Raw genomic sequence first — 27,535 nt, 5'->3', positions numbered from 1 at the left:
ACCAAATACGTCATTAACACATGAGAAATTAATCAACGCAATCAGATTAAATGCTCCTATTAAAAGACTGAATTTACTCTGTTTAGCAAAAGACATCATTAAAAGCAAAATGACAACCCAGAAGAGGAGGATACATATAGCCAAAAAAGGACCCCTATCCAGAATATATTTTTAAAATAACTAATCAATTTTAAAAGAACAGACCCAATAGAAAAACTGGGCAAAAACTTGAACATCACATCACAAAGAGAATATCTAAATAGCCAATAAACATAGAAAAAGGTGCTCAAGTTTATCAGTTATCTGAGAATTTGAATTGAAATCACAATGAGATACCACTACACACCCACCGGAAGGACTAACGTGAAAAAGATAGAAAATACCAAGTGTTGGTGAAGATACAGAACAACTGGTACTCTCATACCTCGCTGGTAGAAGTGTAAATCGGCACAACCGCTTTCGAAAGCTGTCTGGCAGCGTCCGCTAACGCTAAGCACTGGCCTGCTCCGTGAGCCGGCAGTTCTACACTTTGTTCTATACCCCACAGAAATCCCTCCACATGTCCACAAAAGGCATGTACAAAACGGTCATAGCAGCATTATTCACAGTGTCACCGAATTGGAAACTGCTCAAATGCCCATAAACAGTGGGACAGATCAATATAGTATATACACGACCCAATAAAAGACTATACAGCAATCAGACTGAACAAACTATGACTAAACGCATCTGATAAATAGAATGCGGAGCAAAATAAGCCATGCGCAAGACTATATTCAGTCTGATTCCATTTATTTAAAGTCAAAAAAAATAGGTGAAACTAACCTTTCCTGTTAGAAGTCAGGATAATGGTTACCCTTTTTTGTGTGTGTGAAAATTCATCAAGACGCACACTTATGATTTTTGCAATTCTCTTTGTGTATACTTTATGTCAATAAAAAGCTTTTTATAAATGGAGTTCATCAGATTAGAGGAAAACCCAAATCCTACTGAGTCTGCTTAAAAGAAACCATCTAAACAAAAAGATATAAAAGAATTGAGAAGAAGAAATTGAGGATAGGAGCACCATGGAAGCACAACCAAAAGAAAGCTGCATAGCAATATTAACAAAAGACAAAATCAACTTTTCTGTCAAAATAATAATGACAAAGAAAACCCTCAAGAAAATCACCAGCATGAACTTAAATACACCAAAAATAGAGCCACAAACTCTATAAAGAAAAATTGACAGTATTACCAGGAGAAATTGACCAACTGGCAATCATAGTAAGAGATGATAGCACACTTTTCTTAGAAATTGATTTGCCAGATAACATAATAAGGATATTGAAGACTTGAACAATAACATTAACATATTTTTTCTAATAAATCTAAGATCAAGAAATGTATGTTTTTGTTACATGAAATATTTCTTACATGATTGGTAAATAGGGGAGTGAAGTCAATACAAGATGGAAGTCACATGGGTTACCATTTAATGAGTGTTTTTCTTAGAACAGAGATGTTTTGCACTACCAAGTAACAGGAAATGAACACCAAGTTGAACTGAATTCAGCAAGCCACAGAGACATGGGGACTGAGCTTTCCCCATTCACTCCCCGTGCTTCATCTTCATCCAGAAAGTTCTTTTACTCTCCTTTGGAAATATTCTGTCTTAAAGTTTTCTCTGATCTTTGTGCATTTAGCCAAACATTAGATTCCAAATAAATGAATGCAAATTGACTTGAAAGCGCCACAGAAGCATGCCATGAAAAATTTCATCCAGCAAGTGTAAAAGAAGACACGTTTTAACAATGAAAGACAAGCATTAAATTATAAAGCATTTAGAAAAAATAAAAGAACGTGGGCCATCCCTTGAGCAAAGGAATCAAGGGCATCACCATTATTTGCACAATTAGAGACAGTGCTAAAAATAAAAGAGAGTTATCCAGCTGGAACAGCTGACTGCCAGTTCAAAACAGAATCTGAATGAAGGCGGGAAACAAGAAAATAAAGGCAATGGAAAGACTGAAGACTGAACACAGACATCATCAGGGGAAAACTTTTCCACAATTTAAGAAAAAGCCTTGCCAATCTATAGAGACCTTTTTTAAAAGCTAAAATTCTTCACGTATGTCATTCTTTGATGTTCACAGTGGCTGGTTCAGTGGCTTCGAGACGTGGTATGTTTTCTGCAACGTTTAACTCTCTGTTGAAGCCAAAAGCACAAATGGAGAAGCTGTAAAGACTTTTGATGTGGTGTTAAAACAAAAAATAATTGTATTATAAAACCCTTATGAATAAAACAGTGTGCTATTGGCGTATGAACAGACTAATGAAACAGAATAGAAAATGCAGAAGTAGATTAAATTGAATAGGAAATGTAGTAATTTAAATCAGTGGGGAAAATGCATTGATTAATGCATGGCATTGGGACAACAGTTCTCCATTCGGCAAAAAATAAATTTGGGTTCCTACTTAACACCACAGAAAATTTAAGATTGATTAAAGTGCTAAATATTATATATCTATATAGGAGAGGGAGAGAGCAGGCAAAGAAAGCAAGAGTGAGAGGGAGAAAGACTTCGCATATAATAATATTGAATTTATTTATAACTGAAATGGTGAAAGACTTCTTCAGCAAGCTAAAAGATTCAAAATCCACAAAAGAAAGTGATATTTTGGACCACATTAAAAAAAATTAAAGTGCCGTATGACATTCATCATGAATAAAGTTTAAAAATATGTCACAGGCAGACTTCCAGTTTCCGCTCCAACTTGTAAAGAGTTTGGGCATCGTCACCCCCTTCCTCACAAAAAGATAAAATGTAAAATAAACTGCAAATCCAGTACCGTTCTTAGCTCTATCAGAGAACTGAGATCACAGGAAAAATTGACGCCTGCAAACCGGAGAGATGGGCGAATACAGAGCCACAGTCTACCATGAGGAGAAGTGGCTAGAGTCCGTTCCAGGGAGGAAAACTTAGACTGCAACTGACTAACTGCAGAGATTGGGTGTGGACCAGCCTACCATGAGGAGAAGTGGCTAGAGTCCGTTCCAGGGAGGAAAACTTAGACTGCAATTGACTAACTGCAGAGGTTGGGTGTGGACTAGCTTAACAGGTAAAACTTCCTGGGGGCCTAGTCTTAGGGGGATCCCACACTTCTGTGAGTTTTACTTCCAGCAGTCCCACCACGTTCTCATGGGGAAGATCTGAGACAATCCCCTCATGATTTCCATCAGGGGAAGAAAAACAAGTAACCATCTTGAAGTAAGCCAAGAGTATTCTGTTCTCCCCCCGCCCTCAAGGGACACTACTTTCCCGAAGTCTAACCAATGTGAGGAAAGCAAAATGCCCAAATCCAGGGCTTCTAGCCTTCCTGTCTCACTTCAGGGGAGAAGGAAGCTGAGAAGCACATGTGAAGGTCACAGCCCAAGGGAGCAGCCTCACTAAGAGGCAGAGACGTTGCCATGGGATTACAGAACACAGCTTCTCTCCCGACACCTGACCACCACACCGACAGGACGCTGTGTAATAACAGAGGACGACAGCTCAAAGAACGGCAAGGGGTCTGTGGAAGAAGGAGTTCCTAGAGAAATCCAAAGACAAAAACAAGGACACTAGAGGAAATTGAAGCCTCAGACACCTACAGCTACAGCAAACAGTAAATCCCAGCCATATAATCACAGAGGTTCCCACCAAAGGCCTATTTATCTCAGTTCCTAGTACCCAACACATGATGTCTGGCTTCCAACAAAAAATTACAAGTCACATATAAAAGCAAGAAAAACAGTCTGAAGAGACAAAGCCAGTGACAGAACCAGATTCAGACGTGGCAGAAATTTTGAAATTATTACACTGGGAATTTAAAATAACTATGATTAATATGCAAATTGCTCTAATTTTAAAAAGTGGACAACATGCAAAAATAGATTGGTAATGTAAGCAGAAAGATGGAAATTCTAAAAAAAATAATCAAAAAGAAATGTTAGAGGGACCAGCCCCGTGGCCAAGCGGTTAAGTTCACGTGTTCTGCTTCGGTGGCCCAGGGTTTCACCAGTTCGGATCCTGGGTGCGGACATGGCACCGCTCATCAGGCCAGGCTGAGGCGGTGTCCCACATGGCACAACCAGAAGGACCCACAACTAGAATATACACTATGTACTGGGGGGCTTTGGGGAGAAGAAGAAGGAAAGAAAAAATAAAAGAAGATGGGCAACAGATGTTAGCTCAAGCACCAATCTTTGAAAAAAAAAGAAAAGGAAATGTTAGAAAGCAAAACTATTGTAAGAGAAATAAGAATGCCTTTGATGGGCTCATTAGTAGACTGTACACATTTGAGAAAAAAAATCAGTGAGCTTGAAGATAGATCAATAGACATTTCTAAAACTGAAATGCAAAGAGAAAAAGAATGAAAAAAATGGAACAGACTATCCAAGAACTGTGGGACGATCACAAAAAGTGTAACACACGAGTAATGGCAACACCAGAAGGAGAAGAAAGAGAGAAAGGAATAGAAAAAAAATACTTGAAGTAATAATGGCTGAGGATTTTCCAAAATTGATATCAGACATCAAACCACAAATCCAGGAAGCTCAGAAAACACTAAGCGGGATAAATACTAAAAAACCAACACCTAAGCTTATCATATTCAAACTCCAGAAAACCAAGCATGAAGAGAAAATCTTGGAAGAAGCCAGAGAAAAAATATAACTTACCTATAGAGGAAAAAAGCTAAGAATTACATTAGACTTCTCTTCACAAACTCTTCAAGCAAGAAGATAGTGGGGTGAAATATTTAAAGTGTTGAAATAAAAAAACACTTATCTAGAATTCTGTATTCAGCAAAATTATCTTTTAAAAATAAGGAGAAATAAAAACTTTCTCAGACAAACAAAAACTGAGGAAATTGGTTGTCAATAGGCCTCCCTTGCAAGAAATGTTTAAAAAGTTCTTCAGAGAGAAGGAAAATTATATAGATCAGAAAATCAGATAGACATAAAGAAAAGAAGAGCATCCGAGAAGAAATAAATGAAGGAAAAGTTAAATCTTTTATTTCCCTTATTCTTAATTGATCTAATAGGTAACAGTTTGCTCAAATGATAATAGCAACAATGCATTGGGTGATTATGCCTTATGAACAAATGAAATGAATGACAGCTAGTCATAAAGGATGGGAGAGACAAATTGGAATTACCCCACTGTAGGTACCTACACTACACATGAAGTGGGATTGTGTTATTTGAAAGCAGACTTAGGTTAGTTGTAAATGTATTCTGCAAACTCTATGGTAACCACTAAAAATATTTTTTTAAAAAAGAAGTATAACTGATACACTGAGATAGAAAAGAAAATAGAATCATATAAAATGGTTGATGAAAACTTGAGAGGGCAGAAAAATTGAAGGAAGATTTAAAAAAGAAACAAAGAACAGGGTCCGGCCCCATGGCCTGGTGGTTAAAGTTCCGTGTGCTCCACTTTGGCAGCCTGGGGTTCGCAGGTTCAGATCCCGGGTGCAGACCTACTCTGCTCATCAGCCATGCCGTGGAGGCGTGCCACATACAAAGTAGAGGAAGACTGGCACAGATGCTAGCATGGGGAAAATCTTCCTCAAACACACAGACACGTACACACACATACAAAAAGAAACCTGACCAGAAAAACATTTTAAAAAAAAGGAAACAAAGAACAAATAGAAAATAGTGATAGATATGGTAGCCATTCATTCAACTATATCAATAATCACTTTAAATGTAAACATTTTAAAGATACCAACTAAAAGACAGAAACTGAGAGTGCAGATTAAAAAACAAAACTCAACTGTGTTGTCTACAAGAAATCCACTTTAAATATAAAGGCACAGATTGACTAAGAGTAAAGGGGTGGAGAATGATGGACCATACTAACACAAATCAGAAGAAAGTCAGAGTGATTATCTTAATTTCAGACAAAGCAGGCTCCTGAACAAAGAAAACTACCAGGGATAAAGAGGGGCATTACATAATGATAAAGGAGTCAACATCCAAGAAGGCATAGCAATCCTTAATGTGTATCCACTTAACAACAAAACATCAAAATACCTGAGGCCACAACTGGTAGACCTGTAAGGAGAAATAAACAAATTCGCTTTTAAAGTTAGCAATTTCAACACACCTCTGTCAGTGATTAACAAATCCAGCAGGCACAAAATCAGTAAGAACGTAGTCAAACTGAGCACACCATCAATCGACCGGATCTAAATGACATCTACAGTCTACTTTATCCAACAACAGAATACACATTCCCCTCAGGCTCACATGGAACACTCACAAAGATGTACCACATTCTGAGCCATAAAATAAGGCCAAGAAAATTGTCCAAGGTCATTTAACTTTCCTACAAAGATTCTCCAAGTTAGTGGAGGACAATAGAGCTGTCACAAGGTTGAAGGAGTGGGGGACATTTTCCCTGAGAAAGAGAAGACTCATGAGTGCATGTCCCGTGTGCCCAGGGAATAGCTGACCCCCATGGGTGGAAGCTAAAAGGAGGCACATTCAATTCAAATATAGTCAACTGATCTTTGACAACTGGAATTTGAAGTTATAAATACAATATCAACTGCATTAGCACCAAAAATTATGGAATGCTTAGGAATAAATCTAGGAAAATATGTATAAGATCCTTACAAGGAAAAACACTAAATTCTGATGAAATAAATTTTTTTAATCTAAATAAAGGGAGAGGTATTCCATGTTTATAGATAAGAAGACTCAATAGTGTTAAGATGTTAATTTTCCCCAAATTGATCTAAAGATTTAATGCAATCCCAATCGAAATCCCAGCAATTTATTTTGTGAGTATCCACAATTAATTCTAAAAGTTATATGAAAAAACAAAAAACAAGAATACACAACACAATACTGAAGAAGAAAATAAAGTTGGAAGACTGACACTACCAGGCTTCAAAAGTGATTATAAAGCTACATTAGTCAAAAGAGTGTGGTATTGGTGAAAGAACAGACAAATAAATTAGTGGAACAGAATAGAGAGCCCTAAAATAGACCCTTACAAATGTAGTCAGCTGATCTTCGACAAAGGAACAAAGGCGATACAATGGAGCAAAGATAGTCTTTTCAACAAATTGTGATGAAACAAGTGGACATCCACATGCAAAAAAATGATTCTAGACACAGACCTTACACCTTTCATAAAAATTAATGTAAAATGGATCACAGACCCAAATGTAAAACTCATAGGAGATAACACAGAAGAAAACCTAGAGGACCTTGGGTATGGTGATGACTTTTTAGAAACAACACCAAAGACATGACCCATGAAAGAAATCATGGATGAGCCAGAGCTCATTAAAATGAAAAACTTCTGCTCTGCCAAAAACAATGTCAAGAGAATGAGAAGGCAAGCCACAGACTGGGAGAAGATATTTGCAAAAGACACATCTAATTAAAAACTGATGCAAAATATACAAAGAACTCATAAAATTCAACAATAAGAAAACAAACAACCCAATTGAAAAACAGCCAAGGACCTTAACAGACACTTCACCAAAGAAGATATACAATGGCAAATAAGCACGTGAAAAGAGGACATCATATGTCCTGAGGGGAATACAAATTAAAGCAACGAGATACCACTATATATTTATTAAACTCACCAAAATCCAGAACACTGACAACACCAAGTGCTGACAGAGATGGGGAACAACAGGAGCTCTCAATCACTGCTGGTGGGAATGCAAAATGGTACAGCCCACTTCGGAAGACAGATTGGCAGTTACTTACGAAACTAAACATACTCTTACCATGAGATCCAGCAATCATGCTCCCTGGTATTTACCCAAAGGAGTTGAAACCCTATGTCCACACAAAAACCTGCACATGGATGTTTATGGTCGTTCTGTTCATAATCGCCAAAACCTGGAAGCAACTAAGATGTCCTTTAGAAGGTGAATGGATAAATAAGCAGTGGGACATCCAGAGAGTGGAATATTATTCAGTGCTGAAAAGAAATGAGCTACTAAGCCGTGAAAAGACATGGAGGATCCTTAATTGCATTTACTAAGTGAAAAAAAAATCTGAAAAGGCTACGTACTGTAAGATTCCAACTATAGGACATTCTCGAAAAGGCAAAACTATGAAGACAGTAACAAGATCAGTGGTTGGCAAAGGTTGTGGGATGAAGGGTTGAGGGATGAACAGGCCGAACACAGGGGATTTTTAGGGCAGTGAAACTATTCTGTATGACACTGTCATGGAGGATACACATCATCACACATTTGTCCAAATCTTTAGAATATACAACACTGAGTGAATCCTAATATAACCTTGGACTCTGGGTGATAATGATGTGTCCACGTAGGTTCATTGATTGTAACAAATATACCAGTCTGGTGGAGGATGTTGATAATGGGTGAGACTATGCATGAGTAGGGGCAGGGGGTACATGGGAAATCTCTGTACCTTCCACTCAGTTTTGCCGTGAATATAAAACTGCTCTAAAATTACGATGTACTTAAAAAAAAATTTAGTGAGCAAAAGACATGAAGAGACATTTCATTTCACTGAAGTAGATATACGCATGCAAATAAGCACATGAAAAGTGTTCAACATCACCATCCATTAAGAGGAAGGGAAATTAAGGTTACAATGGATATCACTGTCCACCAATCACAACAGAAAAAAAAGTAGTAATACTAAATGCTGGTAAAGATGCAGAGAAACTGGATCTCTTACACATTGCTGCTGGGAAAGTAAATGGTACCGTCATCCTGGAAAATAGTTTGTCAGTTTCTTAGAAAACTAAACACACTCTTACTATAAGACCCAGCAGTTACACTCCTGGGCACTTATCCCAGAGAAATGAAGACTTACGTCCATGCAAAAAGTTGTACACAAATGTTCATGCTTGATTTGTAGTAACCAAAAACTGTTAACAATCAAAATGTTCTTAATCTGGGGAACAGTTAAACAAATCGTGGTATATCTATACCGTGGAATAATACTCAGCAATGAAAAAACAAGCTACTGATACCTGCAACAGCTTGGCTGGATCTCAAGGGCCTTATGCTGAGTGCTCTAAAAAGAAAGTCTATGAAAATAAAACATAAAATAAGCTAAAAATTAATACTAAAAGTTCCTGGAATGGGCATTAGCAAGCTAGGTTTCTGGTCTTGGTTCCTCCAGACATTTGCTTTGGTTGGAAAGATTGCACAGGACCTTGCATCTAAACTCAACCATTTCTGCCTGACAACCCAAGATGAAGCATTCATGCCTCCTGCTGGTTGCATCGCCCAGTCGGAGAGAGGAAATGTGAAACAGAGACAGGTGGGTGTATTGGGTAAAATGGTCTGTGAAGGCCAGTTATCGAGAAGAGGTCTGCTGCCTCCAGAGGGGTCCAGGAGCCACACGGGCCTGGGAGGGCCCCTCTTTACAGAGAGCTTAATCCACTCTTATCCTGCAGCAACAGCTAGGGGATAATCCTCTGCTAGAGGGGACCGGGCAGGGCAAGGCCTTAGAGGGTCCCCAGCCTAATGAAGGGTGAGAAGTGGCTCAACTCTGTCACCAACCCCACAGATCGAATACTCTGTTTAAAAATTTCCTCTAGAGGTGAAGCTGTGTCATCCAGTCAAATTTATCCATCTGGAGCAGGTCATTTAAAATAATGGCCAGAGAAGAGAAGGTCCTCAACCATCTGTGTCAAGCTTAACTGATCCAAGAGACCTCGCATTAGCAAAACAAAGAAACAGGGTTGGAGAAGTGAAGGCATTTCCTCACAAGACGAGCCCAGTGGTTTTAGGGAGAGAACTAGTCTCAAGCTCCTTGCCTGGGCTTCACTGACCAGATTCCCCTTCTAGGTTTCTCAGTTTAGAAATTGCTTCCCACCGTGACATTTAGAAACTGCAATACAATGAGCTGGGATAAGGGATGAAGATCAAGCTGAAAGCGACTATTTCTGTCTAAAGAGAGAGAAAAAAAATCCTGTGGTTCCCAGCCCTGGTAGATACGTGGAAAGTGAGATTGAGAAAAATCATAAAAGAAACTGCAACTCATTATTAAAGTGTATGGAAAGCTGTCCACCCATCCATGTAGCCAAAGAGATTCAAATGGAAACCATGAGGAGGCCCGTTTTTCATCCATCAAGTTGGCTTCAACGCTGAGCATGTTCGGTGCTTGGGAGGTTGCAATGACACTGTTCTTCTCAGAGACCTTACTTAGGGTGTGGCCAGTTTGAGACAGCTGATCCATAAAGCAGTTTAGCAAGAGTTATCAGGAGCCAAGGGATGTCCACCCCTGTCATCAAGCTATTCCTCTTCTGGGAATTTACAGTAGGATATCACTGGGAAAGCTGCATACTCAAAGAGATTTGCCACGGCATTATACAGAACAATGAACAAAGGAAATGCCAAATGGTAGTGGTCTTCGAGGTGCTTTCTGCCCCGGCCTCTCTCCTTGAATCACTCTGCACAAGTACCAGCTCTCAACACATCACCTCCAGCAGTGTCTCCAGCTCATACTTCTCTCCTGAGCTTGGTGTTCCCAGCTGCCTACTAGACAATGCCACTTGGCTGCTCAACACTGAAACCGTCTCTCCAACTCCTCCTCCTCCAACTCCCTATCCAGATAAATCATACTACCACCCACCCAACTGCTCGGGCCAGACCTCCAGGTGCCATTCTCGTCTCCTGTCCTTCAACTCCCCATCCTCTTAATCACCACCCCCAAATCTCTCTGAAATCCATGCATTTCTTTCCAGCCCCCCGACACTGGCCTGGTCTGAGCTACCAGCGTCCCCCTCCACCTGAATGACCACTTATTCTCCCCAATAGTTTCCTCACTCCAGTCTTACCACCACTCCAATCCATCCTCCGTCCTACAGAGGCCTCTTCCTAAAACACAAATCTGCCTGTGTTACCCCTCCACATTTAAACCTTCAGTGACTTTCTATTGTCCATAGGATCATCTCAGGCTCCAAACTCCTGAACATAGCTATTGAGACCTTCAGTCCACCCCTCCGGACTGATCTCCAGCCACTTCCACTTGCCCTCATAGCCTTTCTCCATGCTTCAGATGCACCACACCCCTCACCCCCAGTCCTTCCCACAGGCTGTGTTGGGACACTCCCACCTGGAGCTCCTTCTTCTCCATGGGCTGAATGACTAAGTAAATCAGTGAGTAAGTTGGAAGCTACCTGTCGTCAGTGGCGCATCATGCAGAAATGATACTGACACAAGAAATAAAATACTCGGATGACACTTTAATGCCCAACACATTTCCTACCAGCCAGACACTTTCTTACACCTCTTTGATCTATGGAAGAGTAAGTTCTGACAGCTTAGTCTCAGAATCTACCCCTTGACTGGCACGAGCCCACTCTGAACTGGTCCTTACCCACCGTTCTGCAGGTTTCCTTCCTGCCTTCCTTCACTACCTACTCACTTTGCTTCACCACCTAATTTCCAGTGACAATGGGCTATTACAACCATTTTAACTCTTGGAAATATAGGGGAAAAGAGCTGTACAGCCAAGGCAAGAAAAAAAAAAGGCAATTCACAATAGAGCTGCCAGTGACCAAGAACAAAATGAAGACCAAGTCTAGGGGAAGGGAGTTAGCCAGACAGGCTCAGGGAGGAGAGGTCTGTGGGGAGCACAGCTAAAACCACTGAGCTCGGGGCCAATAAAACTCAGAAGGAAAATGTGAATAGCAAAGCATAGTGGTTGAGAGGGCAGGTCCTGAGGTCAGAGTTAGACTAACTCTACCCACCATGGGCAAGTTGTTTTTTTCTCTTTACTCATCTGTGACATGAGTCATTGTGTCTGACTCACAGTAGCGTCTCAATAAATGCCAGCTAGTCATACGATTAATGCTGAGCATTTCTTGAGGGCAGGGGATAGGGTAGGGACAAACCCACAAAACATGGCTTCACGGATGGGGCTGCGGGTGGCGTTGGCCTACTCTGTACCCTCCAGTCCTTTCCACTCAGAGGGTGGTCCCCTGGATAAGCCACATTGGCATCACCTGGGAGCTTGTTAGAAATGGAGACTCAGGCCCTCCCCAGGCCTCCTGAGTCAGAATCTGCATTTTACCAGGATCGCCGGGGGGTCCACCTGCACATTCTGAGCTACAGATGGTGCTGCCCTAGACCCCATTGGCTCCTTTGGGAGAACCAGTTACAGGCAGGCAATTGCCACAGCCAATTAGAATTTGGAGGTAGAATTGCTGTGTTAGGTAACTAGGGAGACCCCTAACTAGGGCTCATCAACACTCCAGGAGACTTGGGTAACTACTCTCTGAGATCAGAGGGGAGGAATTTGGTGGAGGACTCATCAGAAGATGAACTGAGGCCATAACCCAGGACCAGATGTCTGCTGTCAGCCTGTGTCGCCCGAATACAGAGGCTGTGAGTGGAAGGGACCTGCGGAAGGGGATGAGGTGGTGGGGAGGAGTCAGCACTGGGGCCAGAGACTAGGAAGATGGAAAGGGGGAGAAATGGTCAGCAGTGCTGCTTTCACACATGCTCTCATTCAGGCTGTGTGCCTGGCCCACCTTGAACACTCCCTTGGTTCATGGCCCCTCTGAGCAGGCCTCCTCCTTCCTCCATAACCTCAAGTCCAATGAGCGTGACCGACGGAGAGACAGCATGGTAGCGGACAGCACCCAAGAGTCTCTCCAGGAAGGTTGACATTGCTTTCCAGTTATTCCCTAAGGCTTAAAGCACACTTTGTAGAAAGTAGCATTACATTCATTTCATAGAAAGGCAAAGCAAACAGTACTTTAAAAATGAAAGGATTAATACAGAATAATTTAACTAAAATAAATTCCATTGAGCACCGATGTGCTGGGCCTGGGGGTTTTGACACTGGGAATTCAAAGAATAGGATCCCGCCTCGACCCCACAGGGGCTTACTGCCAGGAGTGAGCACCGTGTCTGCAGGCATCTGAAGAAATCCAGCGACTTCTCTTGAAGCCTGCAAACAGCATTCAGCCTTCTCTGTTCTGTATTTAAATTCATAATTCTCTTCTCACATTGATCTTTTCAAAGAGCCCAGCACTGACGTGCACCCCGGAGTCCAACCCTGTATTTCCTGTTTTGGTGAGGGATATATTTGTCCACAGAGAAAAGCGAGTATTCTTCTTAATTCCTTTCTTTGTCCCCCTTTCTCTCATCCCCACTAATCATACTCCCATCCCCATGGATTGTGCCTCTTTAAACTCTCTCGGATCCTGTGATGTGCTGAAGAAGGCTCCTACGGACCAGCGAGAGCCAATCATTAAATCTCCAGGAATTTCCCAAACTGGTTGTTAAACATAGCCATGGCAAAAAATTGTTATAGGAATTTCCAGTTAAAGAAATTGTATTAACAGAATATTCAAGACTCACTATTTCCTAATTATTTCACTACGTTTTACTGTTGTCTGTGACCTTAGGCTTTTTTAAAGCAATCACATGTGTGCGGTGGAAATGCCATCCAATGGTGTGCTGGTGCGTATCTCTTCCAACTTTGTGTTCAGTGATATCACACTGAGGGCTCAGAATTGGCCACAGTGGGAGCATTTACACCATAGAAATTGGCAAAAGAGTTAAAATCAGGGCTTGGTTTGCTTTCCGTTGACTGTCTACACTTAAAGTGATGGAAAAAAGGTTAATAATGCAGATTAAACCTAAAAGTGTATCATGTCTGTAGCTGTTACACTGAGAATAGCACAAAAATTGAGGAAATATCCTTCCAGAGTTCAAAAGCTGTTATCCAGTTCAGCAAAGAAGTCACTCATGTCATTGACAGACAAGTGAAGCTAAGACATCCACCTTCATGGCTTAACTTTCTTCTTACTTGTCAGCGTAAGCAAAAATATCAGCCAGCACTCATGTTGGAACCACATTCCTTGATCAATTGCAAACATGGGCAGACTAAGGATACAGCAGTTCAGCAAAAATCAACTAATGCGTTCTCTGTGAGTCAATCGGTTATACGGAATTTGCAGTAAAGACTATTATATATTTTATTACTTGTAGACTGTGAATACACATCCTTTGTATCAAAAATATTCATAATGAACTTATGTACGTATATATACAGGTTTGGTTTATTTCACAGCCTTGGCAGCACCTGCTTGGAGGCCCTCTATGTCCCCACTGTCGTTTCCTTAGGTTGGGCCATCCATCACCGTTCCAGGCTTCATCCCCTCCAATCCCATACCCATACTGCTACCAAAATAATCTTCCTAATATTTAAATGCAATCATAACATCCCCCTCATTAAAATTATCAGTGGCTCTCCGGGACCTTCTGAACGAAATGCAAGCTGTAGAAGGCCATCCTTGCTCTGCCCTGTTCACCTCTGCAGCCTCCTTTCTTATCAGACTCCCACACTCACGTTTCATTGAAGTTATGCCAAACTTCCTGCTGTTCCCAGAGTGTGCCTTATTTATTCATGCCACTGGGCCTTTGCATGTGCTTTTTTCTGCCTGGGATGCCTTTCTCCAACTCCTCCCCTCCCACCTCCTGCTAGTGCCTACCTAGCATTCAAACTGTGCTCAGATATCATCCCTTCCAGGAGCCTGTGCCATTTCAGCACTTGCTCCCACCACAATTTGTCATGCAGGTCTGCCTCTCTGGCTCCCTCACTCACCTGGAAGATCCTCTGAGCAGAGAGATGTCCCCAGCACCTAGCACCTCACTTGGCACCCAGGAGATACCCAGCAGGTGCTTGTTGAACTGAGGAACTAACTGATTAGTTTCAGCTACAGCCTATAGCGAACCACAGGATGTAGCCCAGAGAAATAGACACATCTCATCTCTGAATTCAATTGCTGCTTAAAAAAAAGTTGTTTAAAGTATTGAAAAGCTCAGGTGAGTTTTTTCTTTCCTTTAAAGATACATATAAAGCCAGGTGAATCACTGACACTTTTTTTTTTCCATTGTTTTCCGGAAGTCAACTAAACATGGCCTGAGACTCTATCTTAAGCCACTGACCTTCTTTAAGCAACAACTTTCATGTCTGAAAGATGGTGACAGCTATCACTTTTGGGGCTAGTCTTATGCTCCAAGCACATGCTAAGTGCCTTACATATGGCACCCCATGCATCCTCAGCAATGCCGTAATGTGGGTCCTATTATCCCCATTTTACAGATGAGAAAACTGAGTCTCAAGCAAGTTAAAACGTTTGTTTGAATTTGAACAGATGCCGAATAGCAAAGCAATGATTCAAACAAGCGTTGGCCTGACCCTAAACCCCATGTTTTCTCCGCTGAACCCGTGTTTTACTGCTGAAAAACAAATGCACCGTCTGAACCAGGCCCTACCAGTAGCCTGGGACAAATAAAAGTCTGAAAAATACTGCAAAGACTCATTCACACAGGTCCTAGCCCAGCCGTGGTATCCTTGTTCCCGATACCCAGACCCCTGAATGGGTTTGCCCTTCCCTGGTCCAGATTGACAGGAGGAAAGGGAATGATGCCAAGGAGTACCTGTGTCCTGTGTCAAAGGCCGCATCCGAGTCTCCCGGACCTGATCTAGGGCTTCATCATGAAGGACTTTCCAACCACGAGCAGGGACCTCTTGCTCGTCTCTCTCCTGAGCTGCCACTGTCGCCAGTGCCGCTGCCTTTGTTTACAGTTTGTTACTAAGCACTTGGCCGCCCAGGATGGAGCCAGCAAGGGCCCTTCCCTGTCCTGTGGCTTGCTCACAGGCCCTGAGCCCTGCGCAGTCTCTGACCTTTCAGAGGCAGAGCCCCCTCCGCAGCTTGCGTCCTCAAAGCCGGTGACCCGTGAGAGAGCCCGTAAGAGCTCAGTGGATTAGGGGCCACCGAACGCAATGGGATTGCAGCTCAGCCAGGGCTTTGACACTGATGTCACTTCATCTCCTGGTCCAATCAAAAGAAGAGTCCTGCAAGGGACCGGGGCTGGCCACGAGTCGAGCCTTCTTTTCAGTAACTCAATGGCCTCCACGCCCTTTAATGGAGTCAGGCTTTGTGCCTGCACCCGACAGAACAGAGAAACATGCAAGATTGTAGTGAGGAACGATGACCTGGAGCTGCCCGTGGGAAGGCAAGAGGAGCGTGGCTGTGAGCCATACACACACACAAAATTCAGAATAATAATGAAGAGGGCAGGGAGAAACGTTTGGAGGTGATGGATATGTTTGTGGCATAGACTGTGGTGATGGTCTCACAGGCATATAGTCATCGCCAAGCTCATCAGGTTGTAGACATTAAATATATCCAGCTCTTGTATGTCAATTATACCTCAATAAAATATGTTGTTTTTCTTTTTTTTAATAGAAGAGGAATGTGGTTGGAGAAAGCGGAAAAGGAATTCTCATACCCTCTGGTTCTCGGGTTCAGAGAGGAGCCAGCGGAGAGGGGAACAGCAAGAATCAGATCATAGCTCTCTAGGGCGGGGGGTGGAAGGACAGAACTTTGGTGCCCTTTAAATCAGCAGCAGTTTCAAAACTGAGAGACTTATGAAAGGAAATATGTATCTTACTTCATATATTGACCATTTAATAAAATGCCATTTGATGAAACCCAGTGCTGGAGAGGGCGTGGGGAATGAGCAGTCCCACACGCCAGTAGTGGGACTGTGGGATCGCGCAGCCTCTCTGTGGGGCGTTTGGTAACATTCATTAAAATTTTAAATGCACATATCCTCTGCGAACCCAACTGCGGGGAACTGACCTCACGGACATTCTTGCAAAAGTTTGCACAAGCATATGAAAAAGGATGCTCGTTGCAGCATTTGTTTTTGTAATAGTGAAAAACTGAAAGGCACCAGTGTCCATCAGTAGTGGACAGAGAAATAAATTCAGGTTCCCACACAGTGGAAAACCAACTACACAGCTGCGCACAGGAGGGAGGTCGACCCCTGTGGGCTGGTGTTCAAAAACTGCCAAGAAGATTTTTTTTTTTTTTTTGGAGGAAGATTAGCCCTGAGCTAACTACTGTCCATCCTCCTCTTTTTGCTGAGGAAGACTGGCTCTGAGCTAACATCCATGCCCATCTTCCTCTACTTTATACGTGGGACGCCTACCACAGCATGGCTTTTGCCCAGCGGAGCCATGTCCGCACCCGGGATCCAAACCAGCGAACCCCGGGCCGCCGAGAAGCCAAATGTGTGAACTTAACCACTGCACCACCGGGCTGGCCCAAAGATCTTAAATAAAAGGCATAGAATCACCCTGTATCACCCCTCTTAGTCTAAACAGATATGTAAAGAATATATATCTATTTTTATGTTATAAGTACTTGTATTATATATGTTATATATTCTTACATATATATTCTTTATCTACAAGGAATCACTAGAAACTTGATATTTATTATTATTCTTTAATCATTAATTAGCTGTTATTATTTAGTCAAGGAAATTATTGTCGATTTTTGGGTTTTCTGTCCTCTTATACCCTTGTGTTATATTGCTTTAAAAAAACTAATAAACATCATACAATATTTTACATCTATCTTTTTCCTGCCTAAAGCTACTAGCATTCCACACTAGCCGGTAAAGCATTTTACAATAATTGCAACCATCTTGTGCTGTTTCTCCCAAATTTGTACTCATCAGATTCAAACTGGACCTCCATAAGACGTAGGTTCCCAGCTCCACCCCAGCCCCGCTGAGGCTGAATCTCTGGGGAGAGAGCCATGGGCATCTGCCTCTTAGCAAGGGCCCAGGTCATTTTTATTTAGTAATTTGTTCAGGCTAAGCATGTACAACTAAAGAAACTGAGGCCACGAGGGAGAAAGTGAACTCGTCGGGATGTGTGGCTGGTTCATAGGAGAACAGAGAGCAACGCCTGAGTCTCTGATGCCCAGAGCCGTGCGGGTCCCCTTAAAGTCATCACTGCCCTCACCTTGTTTGTTACAAATGTCAGCACACAGCAGCAAGCCCCTTCTGTAGTCATCTCTGCTAAGATTTCATTCATTCAAATGAAAGCAAGGAAAAATCCTAATTTAGCATTGAAATTTTCCAATTTGAATCTTTTAAGTAATCGTAATTGTTTCTCTTTCAAGAACCACGTTTATTCATATTTACATACAGCTCTTGAAAGGAGGATATATAATCAAGTAGAACGCAGCACAAAAACCAATCCCCAGTCACGCCCCTTATTTCGTGCTTTATACCAAGGATGTGTCTAATGTTTAAACTGTCATAAATTGCAAAGGAATTAAATCTAAAACAACAAAGTTTTATTATTCTAAACAGAAGCCAGGACTTCTCAGACTTGGCTGGGGAGAATATAAAAATGGCGCACACAGCCACCCTGGGAAAGTTTGACAGTTCCTTTGAAAACTAAACGTATCTTTGCCAGGAATTGAACTCCTGGGCATTTATCCCAGAGGAACGAAAACGTCTGTCCACACAAAAACTTGTCCACGGTTCTTTGTCAGCCTTATTTACAGCAGTCCAAAACTGTTAACAACCAAATCGTCCTCCGGTAGGTGAGTGGTTCAACCAACTGTGGCACATCCACACCATGGAATCCTACCCAGCGATAAAAATGAATGAGCTGGTGGCACACATAACACTTGGATGGATCAAGGACACTACAGTGAGTGGAAGAAGCCAGTTTCAAATGGTCACATATAGTGTGACGCTATTTATATGGCATTCTTGAAATGGCAAAATTATACAGAGGGAAAGCAGATTAGTGGCTGCCAGAGGTCAGGGATGCCAGGGGTGGGGTGGGGTGACTATGAAGGCAGATCTTTGTGGTGATGCAATAGTTCCTTCTCTGGCTCGAGGTGGCGTTTATGTGAATCAAGTGATATGACACAAGTGACACAATGGCATAGACTTACACGCACACGTTGTACCAACGTGAAGTTTCTTGTTTTGCTATTGTATTGCACTTGGGTAAGATGCAACCCTTGGGGGAAACCCCTTTCTGCACTACTTTGGCATAATTGGGACTTATTTTGAAATAAAAAGTTACACAATACATAGACTCCACGGGAGAGCGGGTGACTTCCTGCTCTGACTACCTGCCTGTAGGACTGAATGGCAGCAGCCTGGGCGCTGGCCCAACAGTCACGAAATGTGCCCGGCCCTGCAGGAGTGCAAAGATGAATGAGGCACAGGTCACAGCCCTCAAGGGGCCTCCAGGGCGGATCCCGATGACCCGGGGCGGTGACTCTGCTTCTGTGGTGTCTCGCACAGATATAAGCCCTCTGACAAATCAGCAGGGTCTGATTCCAAACTACCCAGGAAGAAAGGTAAGACCTGGGAAATATGCCAGGCAGGGCCGACGCCAGAGGAGGAAGTATAAGCGTGCTGGATTCTGGCACAGAACATGGATGTGCAGCTCCGTCCATCCCCAAACCCCTCATCTGAGGCTATCTCCCATGGCCTCGGCTCACCTGGCTGCCTCCACACAGTCCAGGAGGCTTCTTTCTTGCTCTTCTTTTTTTTGGTGAGGAAGATTATCCCTGAGCCAACATCTGTGCCAGTCTTCCTCTATTTGTATACGGGACACCGCCACAACATGACTTGATGAGCGGTGTGTAGGTCCATGCTCGGGATACAAACCCATAAAGCCAGGGCCGCAAAAGCAGAGCACAGGAACTTTAACCACTACACCACGGGGCCAGCCTCTCTTTCATGCTCTTCTAACCATTTCTCTGACATTCTCCCTCCAAACCTGGGCCTCCTTGAGACACATGACAAGATGCCATCCCATTCTTTCCACCATCACCTACTGACCCCTTAGAAGTGCCCCCCTCAGACCCAGGCAACAAGGCCCTCTCTGCCCTCTTCCCAAGGCACCTCTCCCAGTGGGTGAGAAGTCCACGGGCCAAGGATTCATGCTGACCCAGCCCCTGTGTCCCTCTTCTGGGCATTGTTCCAGGTGCCCTGCCCAACCAGAGCTGAGCCTGCTCCAGGGCCTGCACAGGGCTCTCCCCTGGGTCGGTCCTCCCAGTGTGGGTGTGGCTGGAACTTAGACGTGAGGACCACAGTGTGGGGCAGAGCCGGAAGAAGAGCGGCCACAGCCTGGGGCTGGAAGTCCAGGGCAGTTGTTCATAAAATCCTGACTCAGAAGTTTCATTTCAGATTTAGTCTTGTAGAAAGTTACAAAGGAACCTCTGTCCAGATAAGAAGATAGACATACTTTTTGAGGAAGATTAGCCCTGAGCTAACATCTGCTGCCAATCCTCCTCTTTTTGCTGAAGAAGACTGGCCCTGAGCTAACATCCGTGCCCATCTTCCTCTACTTTATATGTGGGATGCCTGCCCAGCACGGCTTGCCAAGTGGTGCCATGTCCACACCCAGGATCCAAACTGGCAAACCCCAGGCCGCTGAAGCGGAATGTGTGAACTTAACCACTGCACCACCGGGCTGGCCCCTTGACCTATAACTTTTAAATACTTAGACTTTATTTAAATAAAGTTAATTAAAAATTAACTTTTAAATAATTATTGAAAATATTTAGTTTTAAATATTTAGAACTTTTAAATAATGTTAAATACTATTAAGGAGTGGGGTCTCCATTTGTCTTCTTGCCCTGGGCCCTACAGCAGGCAGGCCTGCTCCTATTCATTGCCCGTGTCAATTCTGGGCTCCCTGGGGTCTCTCCCGCCATCTTCTCTATGACCTCAATACATCCTTGACCACCTCACTTCACCTTCCTCACCCCATCTCAGCCGGCTACCCCTGTGTTCACACCTTAGCCTTTGTCATTACAAGTAACTGCCTCACCTCCAAAATTTACATTTCAAACATCCTAGGCTCAGACAACACACCAGTTCCTCTTTTTCCAGCTTATTCCTTCAAGTGACCCAACTCAACTTTTTGTGCCCATCAAGATCTCCTATTCACGGACCCTGCCAGTTTTTCACTGTTCATCATCCACCCCCTATACTTCTTTCCCTCATTATCTAGCTTAGAGTCTGTGGGCCATGTGGCAGAAACTGCTGCTAGCCATCCACCAAAATCTCTTCTCCTCTTCCTCCTTGGCATACATCCAGACTACACTTCCCAGCCTCCTTTGTGGCTGGGTGGAGCCATGTGACAGAGTTCTAGCCGATGGAACGCGAGTGGACAGGACGTGTGCACCCCACAGGAAGGGGTGAAGAATGACAGTGAAGATGACCTCGCAGGGACCTTGGAAGTCACATATAGATAGCAGAGCTCCCTTCAGCCTGGGACCACAGCTTCCACTTACCTAGAACATTTTCTCTGGACTGTTAAGTAAGAAAGAAAAAAGCAATCTATGTTGTCTGAGCCATTGCATTTTGTCACATCAGTTACAGTGGTACAGCTGATCACTAAAATCGCTCACCTGCACATAAGTGGGAGTGGGAGCTACAGCATAGCATAGTGGTCAAGAGCAGGATTATTGAGCCAAGACCACGTAGCTTCAAATCCTGGCTCTGCCACATACTGACTTTGCTACCTGAGCAAGTTACTTCCCTCTCCGTGTCGTGTCTCCACATCCGTGAAATGCAGTTAATAACACCTACTCACAGGCTGTTTGAGAGTGAAGGAAGTTAACACACATAAAGGGCGGAGGACAACGAGACCACTGCCTGTTGCCGTGAGCACTTCGCATCTGCTGCCATTGCATATACCCCTCCGCCTCATAATTACCTGAGAAACCCCCATCCTGGGTAAATTCAATTTCCCACCCACTGTCCCCTTACAGCCAAGCAACCGAGCCAGACTGGAGAACAGCACAAACCTGCACTAACTGATCCCGCTCTACATTCGTGGCCACGCATCTCAAGCGGCTTTCACAGAGCCCAGCAATCCCTCTACATTACCCTGGTCAAGTCGCCCCTAACTCTCCCCACGCTCAGCTGATAACGTCAATCTCCACCAAGCGGGGAGAAGGCATCCAGGCAGAAGCGCTCTGGGGGCCCAGCGTCCAACCTGCCCGCCTCTGCTCTCTGCGATTTCTTTCCTCAACCTTCTCAAGTCAAGCTTTGCCCCCCAAGAGCCCTGAAAGGCTGTTTTTCAAAGGCCAAATCCAAGGGTCAGGTCTCAACGCTCATCTTACTTGACCCGCAGCAGCATTGGACCTGGAACAGCCCCTCTCCCTTGAGATGCTTAATTCCCTTGGATTCCAGAACGAACCCTGCTGACTCCCCTTAAATCTTGCTGGCCACTTCTTCCTCAGTCTCCGTGCCCGCTTCTCCCCCTTCTACTGACCTCCAGATGCTGGAATGCCTGGGGATTTCCTCCTCAGGCCCCTGCTCTCCTTCTACACTCATTCCTCACATAAAACTCAACTCCCATGGCTTCACCTACCTTCTATAGGCTGATGAATCCCTAATTCCTATTTCTGAAGAGCCCAGACCTCACCAATAAACTAGATTCTTTTATCCAACTACCCACACATCTCCACTTTGAGGTCTAACAGGTAACTCAGATTTAAGCTGATCTGAAAGAGGATTGCTGATTCCTAAGTCCCCTTCTCCCCACAATAGACCCTTCCTCCCTCCTCAGTAGAAGTATGTCAGTAAATGCCGCCACCACGCACCCAATTGCCCAGGCCAAAAAACTGAGTTACCTTCCATTCCCCGGGTCCTTCACATCCTGTATCTCATCAATCAGCAGGCCTTGTTTAAAACAAATGCAGGATCTGAGAGCTCCTCACCACCTCCGCCCCACCCTCCACTGGAACTACCATCCTCTCTCACCTGGACCACTGACTAGCTCCCTGGCTAGTCCTACTCCAACAACTGGCCCTCCCACCATGGTCTCCCATTCGCAGTCACAGTTGTCCTTTTAAGCCAAAGACAGAGCATGTCGTGATGGTTCAACATCTTCCTATGTATTCCCATCACACCAATCCCATAAAATCTGAGCATCTTTCCGTGGCCACAACGCGCCGTCTAATGCTGGCACCTCACTCTCCTCTCGATTTCTTGTACTCTGGTCAGACATTGGCTGTTTTTGCCATTTTTCAAACTGGTCCAGCTTGTTCCCGAGCCAAGGTCTTTCACATGCTGATTCCTCTGCCTGGAATGTTCTTCCCCCAGATCTTCAGATACTTACTTCATTCAGGTCTCTGTTCAAGGGTCGCCTTCTGGGAAAGGCTGTCTCTTAAATAGCATGCCTTCATCATTCTGGATCTCCTTGCCTTCTTTAGTTCTCTTTACAGCAATTATCATGTTTTTCTTTAATATTCTGGATTTATTTGTTGACTTGTTTACTTTCTATCTCCCCAGTGATAGATATAAGCTATAGGTGGGCAGGGACTGTATCTGTCTTTCCTACTGCTTGCAGGATGTTTTCAAGTGCATGTGACAAAGGAAACAATGAAAAGTGACTCAGACAACCAAGGACACCTGTGTTCCCACAGAAATGTGCATTCAGCAGTTCAATAACATCAGAGCCCTGGGGTGACATTTCTATTCTTCTCACGTTGAAGGGTGGCTGCTGCAGCTCCAGCCCTCATGTCCTGACCCAGTCGTGTCAGAAGGGAGAAAAAGGGCTTTATCCTTTCATGTCTCTTTGGAACCTTCTTCAGAATCCTAGCTAGCTTCCCCTTTTATATCGTTGTCCAGATGAGATCATGGGCCCACCCCTAAATTGAAGTAGAATAGGATGACAGTAATTGGCTCTGATCAGTCATGATTTCTCCCTGGAGAGGAGCATCAGCCCATCTTTCTGGAGTACCTGCTTCCTGATGTATGCACAAACTGGGGCCCTGACATCAAGGAAGAAAGAGGTGTGTGTCTATTGGATGAACAGTGAAGAATGTCTGCCATGATGCTGCACCCCCGGAACCTAGAAGGGGGCCAGTTCAGAGCAGAGGCTCAATAAACACATGCTGATTGAATGATGGAGTATTTGTGCCTTTATAGACTAAAAGCGACACAGACCCAGGACCCAGACAGCACCCACGAGGACACTGTGGACATGTGCTTTCTCTGGCCTAGTCTCGCTTCTCTCTCACAGCGGCCCTGTGAAGTCAATGCCTTTTTCCTACTTTTCAAAGAAGAAGATTAGAGCTCAGAGAGGTTGACTGAATTAGTCAAGGTCACCCAGCCAGGAAGCATATAAGGTGATCAAACCCGAGGAGAAGTTCTGAAAGTGGCAGAAATTGCATTCAGGAGCAAAGGAATGATTGACACTGAGAGGTCCCACAGGGAGCAGCACCAGGCACCACTTGCTCTAATGAGGGCCTACTGTGTGTCAAGGCTTTTCACACATAGTATATGATCCCATATGCCCACACACTAGGAAGTGGGGAGTGTTATCCTCATTTTACAGATTAGGAAACTGAGGCTCAGAGAAGCCAAATAATTTGCCCAAGGACACACAGCTATAACAGAGAGTAGAGTTAGGATCTGAATCCAAAACAGGCAGACTTGAAAACCTGTGTTCCTTCCACTAGAAGAACTAACACAAGGGAAAGCCTTAGAGAGGTGGTTCTTTCTTTGGGGTGGGAGAGAGAGAGAAAGGATGAGAGAAAGGGTGTAGAAATTTTGAAGCCAATGGGGAGAATTTGAAAAACCTCATGTCAGGTGGCCTCAACCTTTTCAGGAAAGTGGCACTCAAAATTATCTGCATGATGAGGTTCAGGCTTAAAAAAGGAAATGATCTGGAGGGAACACTGCGAAGACTGAGACGGTGATCGGTTTGAGGGGAACAGCGAAGAGGATGAGCAGCACGTGGGCTCAAGGGGCGGGGGCAGCGCAGAGGGTCAGAGAATCAGGAAGGCCAGAGGGAGGCCCAGTGCGGGAGAGGGTAATAGGGACGAGGCAGGGACAAATGCCGAAGGCTGGCTCCGTGCCTGATCCTGCGTGTCCTGTTGATGGCCAGGGCAGGGATTTTCAAAGACCAGACACCCAGGTTTCTAATCTGGAGCAGATGGTGCCTGGGTAGTTTTTGAAGATTGAGCAGAAAGGGGGCTTTGTAGACAAAGGAAGGAGGGTCCTGGGAAATATCAAAGGAGGGGCTGTTCCAGAGCCTGGTGGTGCTGAGCAGGGCAGGGCCAGGCTGGACTGGATCTGGATGTGACCAGAAAGCACAGAGAGGGCAGGACGCTGGAGGAGGGGGACAGAGCCGGCTGAGGCTGGCAGATCAGCCAGACATGTCAGGGCAGGGCCTGGGACCTGCCTCAGGGCTGCAGTTTCCACTTCACCAAGCTTCCCTGTCAGGTGCACGGGCATGTGACAGATGTGAGTGATTTGGAACGACCCACCTTGGTTAGTGTGGCTACCACGGCTTAGATAAAATCTGGGCCATAACTGAAAGGAAGGCACACACTTTACTAAGATTCCCATGGCAAGGTCCTCTGGTCCAACCCTGAGAGTCCTGAAGAGGAGGCAGAGGGAGGGTCCTCAGGGCCCGAGCAGGACCACCCAAGTCAAGATCAGATGCTGTGCATGCAGACACCATTCCCCACCCATGTCGGCTTGCGTGGCTCTCTTTTTAGGTGCAAGAACTCACTGGAACACTCTAGCCCAGGTGGAAAAGAAGACAAGTCTGCTACGCAGAGACAAAGCAACAGGGCGTTGGGGTCAGAAGCCACGGAAGCCAGGTCTGCAGACAGAGGAGGAACAACCAAGGCCCTCAGGATGCAGAGCAGAGGGAGATGAATACAGGTCGGGACCACCAGGGGGAAGCTTGAAGACACGGAGCTCTTGTGTCTGTTCTTCTCGTGGCAACATATTCCAGTTCCTGGCAAGGTGCTGGGAAGAGACAAACACCCTCTTAAGTGCTCAACTGAGAAAGGAAGCGTGAAATCCAGGAAAGGGACCCACTCTTTGATGGTCTGCCCATTAATACAGGGGCCGGACACGTTACCTTCCCACCATTTCTCCCTCGAGCATTTTCCCTGATGAGCATGACAGCTTTAACCCATTAATGCCCCACGATGGCTTGGGCTCACACTCATCCCGTGCTGGGAGTGCTGCTCTCGGGTCTTTAGATAGGAAGGTGGTGCTTTGTCACCTTGCCTTGCTCCGGTGCTCTCAGCCACACACAGCCACACCCCCACCCTGACACTCCTTCCTCTGCCTTTCATAGCCTGCCCACCTGGGGAAGAGAAATTCGGCCTCTCCAGGTCTTCCCTCAGCTCCTGCTTTGGCCTCCATTCTGCCTGAGTTTTCCATTCCGACTGAGGCCTGGCCTGAAAGCACATGACAACAACGAAGCTTGTCTCCATCGCTCGCTCACTCATTCATCCGTCTCTCCCACCACTCAAAGGCCATGGGCACTTGGAATGGAACGATTGTGAAAATTAAATGAGCAAATACATGGAAATCCCCGGTATGTTTTATGTGCTCAATAACGTAAATCATTATTGTTATTATTGTTTACATTATCAACTTTATGACCATTTATTCTAATATTTACTGAAATCAACTCTGTGGCAGGAAGAATGCTAAACGAGACCCGTGTTTAAACAGCTTAGCACTGGAGGGGTCTGCAACACCAACCCTCTGTATCTACCTCTATGGTCCATGACTTGTAAAACATCTTTTTAAATAAAGCATTTTCTTTTAGAAATCTAGGAATTATTTATACTCTCTTGAGTCATGAGCTCTACATCAATATTAATACTTGCCCTGGCCTAAAGGGTTCATACATAGGTGGGAGGAAGCCGTAAGGAAAGAAGAAATGGTGTGCATTGTCTGGGATGTTTTCTTTGCCCTTGTCAAGTTGCTGCAAAGCCAGACTCTCCAAGAACAATGGCAGGGCAGTCCCATTGCAACAACGTTGACCCAGCAGGCTGTGACCGTGACACCTGGTGGCCACCACTGGACTTACACCCAACCTCCCAGATAGTGAAATGCCAGAGTTCCTTGTCAGCGTGGCCGTGAGGATTGCTAGCTGAGCAACACATGGCCACCTCTCTGGAACTGTTGGTACCTGTCACCAGCACATCCCCAGGCCCTCTGGCCACTGGATTCAGCATCATTAATAAACAGTCCACTCAAACACAAGCCCCCTCCTTGCTTGGGTCCTTGAAAGTTGATGTCTCCCACACATTTCTGGGACTGCCGAAGACAGTCTCCGTGTGCCCACAAATCAGTCCTGACATGACTCCCCAGTACCATCACAGCTGGAGGGTGCCGCTTTCCAGGAGGGTAGGCATGGGAGTTTCAAGGCCTCTTGAAGCCTAGAGTCAGAAGTCATACAATGTCACTTCTGCATTCTTATTGGTCAAGGCAAGTCACACGAACAGCTCAGATTCAAAGGAAATAAACTCCTGGGCTAAGAGCAAAGAGACATCTCAAAGAAGCATGCACACAGGGATGGGGGACGTTTGCAGCCATCTTTGCAAACAGCCTACCACGCAGTTGCAGGTTTGTTTGCTTTTACTCCTACAGCAGTTGGCCCCTCATCCTTTGTGGAAATCAGTAGATACAAGTTAACACTCAGGGGCGGAGGAGGGGAAGGACTTTAGCACCAAAACCACCTTTCGACTTCTTTTGCCCTCCTCATTGCTTGACCTTGTCCTATTTCTGCCCCATTTCCTGCAAGCGTGTGCTTCTTAGACCCTTCTTTCTCCTCTTAGCCATAAGGACAATCATTTCTAAGCCAAAGGCACTGTCTCCATCTCTCTGAGAACCTCCCTCCATCTCTCCAGGGGCCAAGAATCAA

General features: G+C 44.5%; 1 protein-coding gene across 2 annotated transcripts in view; it reads right to left on the bottom strand.

Moving 5' to 3' along the window:
- The window catches only part of FRMPD2 (FERM and PDZ domain containing 2), a 119,224-nt gene extending 103,488 nt beyond the window's left edge, over nt 1–15,736 (bottom strand). Inside the window, exon 1 of one of the 2 annotated variants that reach the window (XM_070493502.1) lies at nt 15,445–15,736. In XM_070493502.1, coding sequence (XP_070349603.1) covers nt 15,445–15,469 — 25 coding nt within the window. In that variant the 5' untranslated portion in view covers nt 15,470–15,736. The remainder of the gene's footprint in view (nt 1–15,444) is intronic. The other variant, XM_044759592.2, reaches the window with a different exon arrangement.
- Between the last annotated feature and the right edge of the window lie 11,799 nt (nt 15,737–27,535).

The sequence above is a fragment of the Equus asinus genome, chromosome 2, assembly GCF_041296235.1.
Source record: "Equus asinus isolate D_3611 breed Donkey chromosome 2, EquAss-T2T_v2, whole genome shotgun sequence".
Classification (NCBI taxonomy): Eukaryota; Metazoa; Chordata; class Mammalia; order Perissodactyla; family Equidae; genus Equus; species Equus asinus.
Note: the sequence above shows the minus strand (reverse complement) of the source record. Positions and strands in the feature narration are given on the sequence as shown.